The sequence below is a fragment of the Citrus clementina genome, unplaced genomic scaffold (genome assembly GCF_000493195.1).
Source record: "Citrus clementina cultivar Clemenules unplaced genomic scaffold, Citrus_clementina_v1.0 scaffold_5, whole genome shotgun sequence".
In the NCBI taxonomy this organism is placed as follows: domain Eukaryota; kingdom Viridiplantae; phylum Streptophyta; class Magnoliopsida; order Sapindales; family Rutaceae; genus Citrus; species Citrus x clementina.
Genome location: NW_006262201.1, coordinates 17542255 through 17544986, shown reverse-complemented (window position 1 = coordinate 17544986; position 2732 = coordinate 17542255). Strand labels below are relative to the sequence as shown.

Sequence of the window (2732 nt, the reverse complement as noted above, 5' to 3'; positions counted from 1 at the left end):
CTGTAAACATGAAGAAGAACCTGAGAATTTAGATTGCGTCATTCTATAATTATGGAGCTTGAAGGGACACTACGTAATAATTTCACTTGTAACAATAAGAAGACATTTCAGTGAGCAATGAGACAGCATAAAATTGACAATTCTATACAGACACTTCAAGAAGACAAGAGACCACATACAATTTTTTGTCTTAAGACCCCACATACTCTGTACTCTACACATGCTTTAGCTCTTCAGCCCACTTGGATCTAAGCAACTTCAGTAACATTCTTGCCTTTGTCTTGGTCCTATTGCTGCATTGGCTCTGTAGAAGCAACAGCAATTGTGTCAAAACTCCAGCACAAATTGCTTCTTCTCTTGCCTGTAAAGAATCACAACATATCATCATTAAACTGTTTATTGCATTTTCACTGCCTTCGTGATCAGATACCCTGAACACCATTTTAACAAGAGCATAAACACCATTAGGATTGTTTATCAAAGCGTCTTTGCTATTCTCTATTGCTAAAAGCTGCTCAATTCTAGCCATTGCTATGGCTGCTAAGCTTCTTTCGCGTGTTAAGGCATTCGAAATGTATGCTATGAGTCCATTTATCGCGCCTTCTTGAACTAGAGTTTTCCGATTAGTTTCTGTTGAACATAATGCTGAAAAGGCCCTGACTCCGGCATCAGATGCCTCGGAATTATGATGGACAAGGGAAATAATTTCACGCAAAAGCCTATCGTCTTTACCAAGCTTACAGCAAAGCTCTTTTGTCTCATGGGATGAGGATATTATTACCTCCACTAAATGACACAAGCGCTTCTTGATCGAGCAACTTCCATGCTCAAACAAAACTATGAAAGATTCCATTTTGGACTCTTCATTCAGCAGATTCAGGCTCTCTGTTTCTCCCACAAGCAGCAACTTTTGAACACAAGAAAGTGATTCCTCAACAAACTGGACATAAACTTGTGAAAATTTGGATTCTGCTTTTCCAAAAAGCTGCTTCAGTAGTAAAGGCAAGAAGCCTAGCTGGATCAAACAATTGCTAGCCGGTGGCGATTCTCTTAAGACAACATGAATCTTTTGTACGATTTCAAGCTTGGTTTCCAAGGTAGCTTCATGAGATTGAAGACTGTGCTTGAGTGCTGATAAAGAATCAATGGTGGCCAAGTAATTAGGATCAAAGTGTTGACCACCACCCATTTGAAGCCACTGATTGATCAAGTGACGAAGAGTGTGATTAGGAACAATGGATGGATCATGAAGCGTCTGCATTGTTACAGGACATGTGAGGTTGCCAGCAGCAAGCCATTTTTCAATGCTTGATCTGTCATAAGTTTGGCCAGTGCATAGAGTCACTGGATCTGTGAACAAGTCTAGACTTATTGGGCATCTGAATAAGTGGGGGATTGTCATTTGACGATCTTCTTTCATGGAGTAACAAAAACTGAAGAAGAATCAAGATGAGAAAATGACACGAACCCACAAACAAGAAAAAAAAAAGGAAAAATGAATTGATATATACTATAGGTTTAGTGGAGAATCTTTAGAAGTTGATGCCTATAGTAGCATGAAAATTTGACCTAATATTTAATGCAAGATGGGTATGAAAAGCCAAACCTCTAAAAGCACTTTCGTGGTGGAGGGCTGTTTTTCAACTCAGATTCTAACTGGCAAAGGAATGGCAGCGGGTCGGGTTTGGATTGGCGGATACCTTTATCTGGCATCTGCATCTGCTAAGAAATTTCAGACTCATTTTGGGTCCATAACTAGCTTAAGAACTTTTTTTTTTTTGTGTTTTTGTTTGATATAGTTTGAAAGTTGAGGGTGGCAAACAATACATGAGATAGGGGATGGGAAAGCAAAAAGTGAAATCTTAGTTAAAAGAGGAATAAGAAGAGAACAAGAACGTGCGAACAAACACTAGAGAGAGCCAAAGAAATTGGGCCTTATCCTGCGCAAATGAGTGAGAAACAGCAACTAGTAATATAGAATAATTGTGGTAATGGCCCCCTCCATCTTTTGCCTCCCTTTTTATTTTTATTTTTTTCCAATATTTTTCAATGCAGTCAAACTGACCCACCTCAAGCCACCAAAAATAAAATAAAATAAAGAAAAAATTATTGTTAATCTCATTGAAGTTTGAATCCACTGACTTGGGTCGAAAAAGAAAATGACTGATTGTGAGAGAGAGAGAGAATGGTAATGATAGTCACAAGGCTCATGGGAACAGAGGATTACTATACCAAGATGTGCATGAGCATCAGCACAAGTGCCCAACTATAGCTTCAATTTATCGGTGCAAATATTACAGTAAAGTTGGTGGCAATTGTAATTTTCTTTTTTTTTTTGGTAATAAACCTTTTCTTTAAGATAAAACTTAAATTATTATAGAAAATTTAAGAAATGTAACGAAAATTAAAAAATTTAGGTAAAGAGCTATTGCAATTGATAGAGACTCTATTCTACTAGCTCTACCCTCTTTTTGGACCTTAAATTGTTGCATCATGATTAAGAAAGTTTGTGCAATTTTTCTTTTCATTTTTCCAGAGCTTACATATTATTTTCATATACTAAATGATGTTTGGTAAGGTTAGATTAAGGTGGTTGATTGTTCAATTCAATTTATACTAATAAATGTTTTCTAGTTTATGTAGTATGATCTTTGGAGTTTACAAGAAATTTATGATTCTTTTAATTTAATTGATTTTAATAAATTGAATAGATCATATTGTGTACTAGAATA

General features: G+C 36.3%; 1 protein-coding gene across 1 annotated transcript; it reads right to left on the bottom strand.

The window, feature by feature from the left end:
* Positions 1-1927, bottom strand: LOC18041309 (U-box domain-containing protein 26). Its single transcript, XM_006432128.2, has 2 exons — positions 1607-1927; positions 1-1433 (listed from the first exon to the last, which is right to left on the bottom strand). Exon 2 carries the CDS (start codon positions 1418-1420, stop codon positions 215-217), a length of 1206 nt encoding a protein of 401 aa, XP_006432191.2. The 5' UTR covers positions 1421-1433; positions 1607-1927; the 3' UTR covers positions 1-214.
* Between the last annotated feature and the right edge of the window lie 805 nt (positions 1928-2732).

What these genes read in the sequence shown, in the direction of transcription:
- LOC18041309 (XM_006432128.2), bottom strand. Translation starts at nt 1,420, where the DNA reads ATGAAAGAAGATCGTCAAATGACAATCCCCCACTTATTCAGATGCCCA.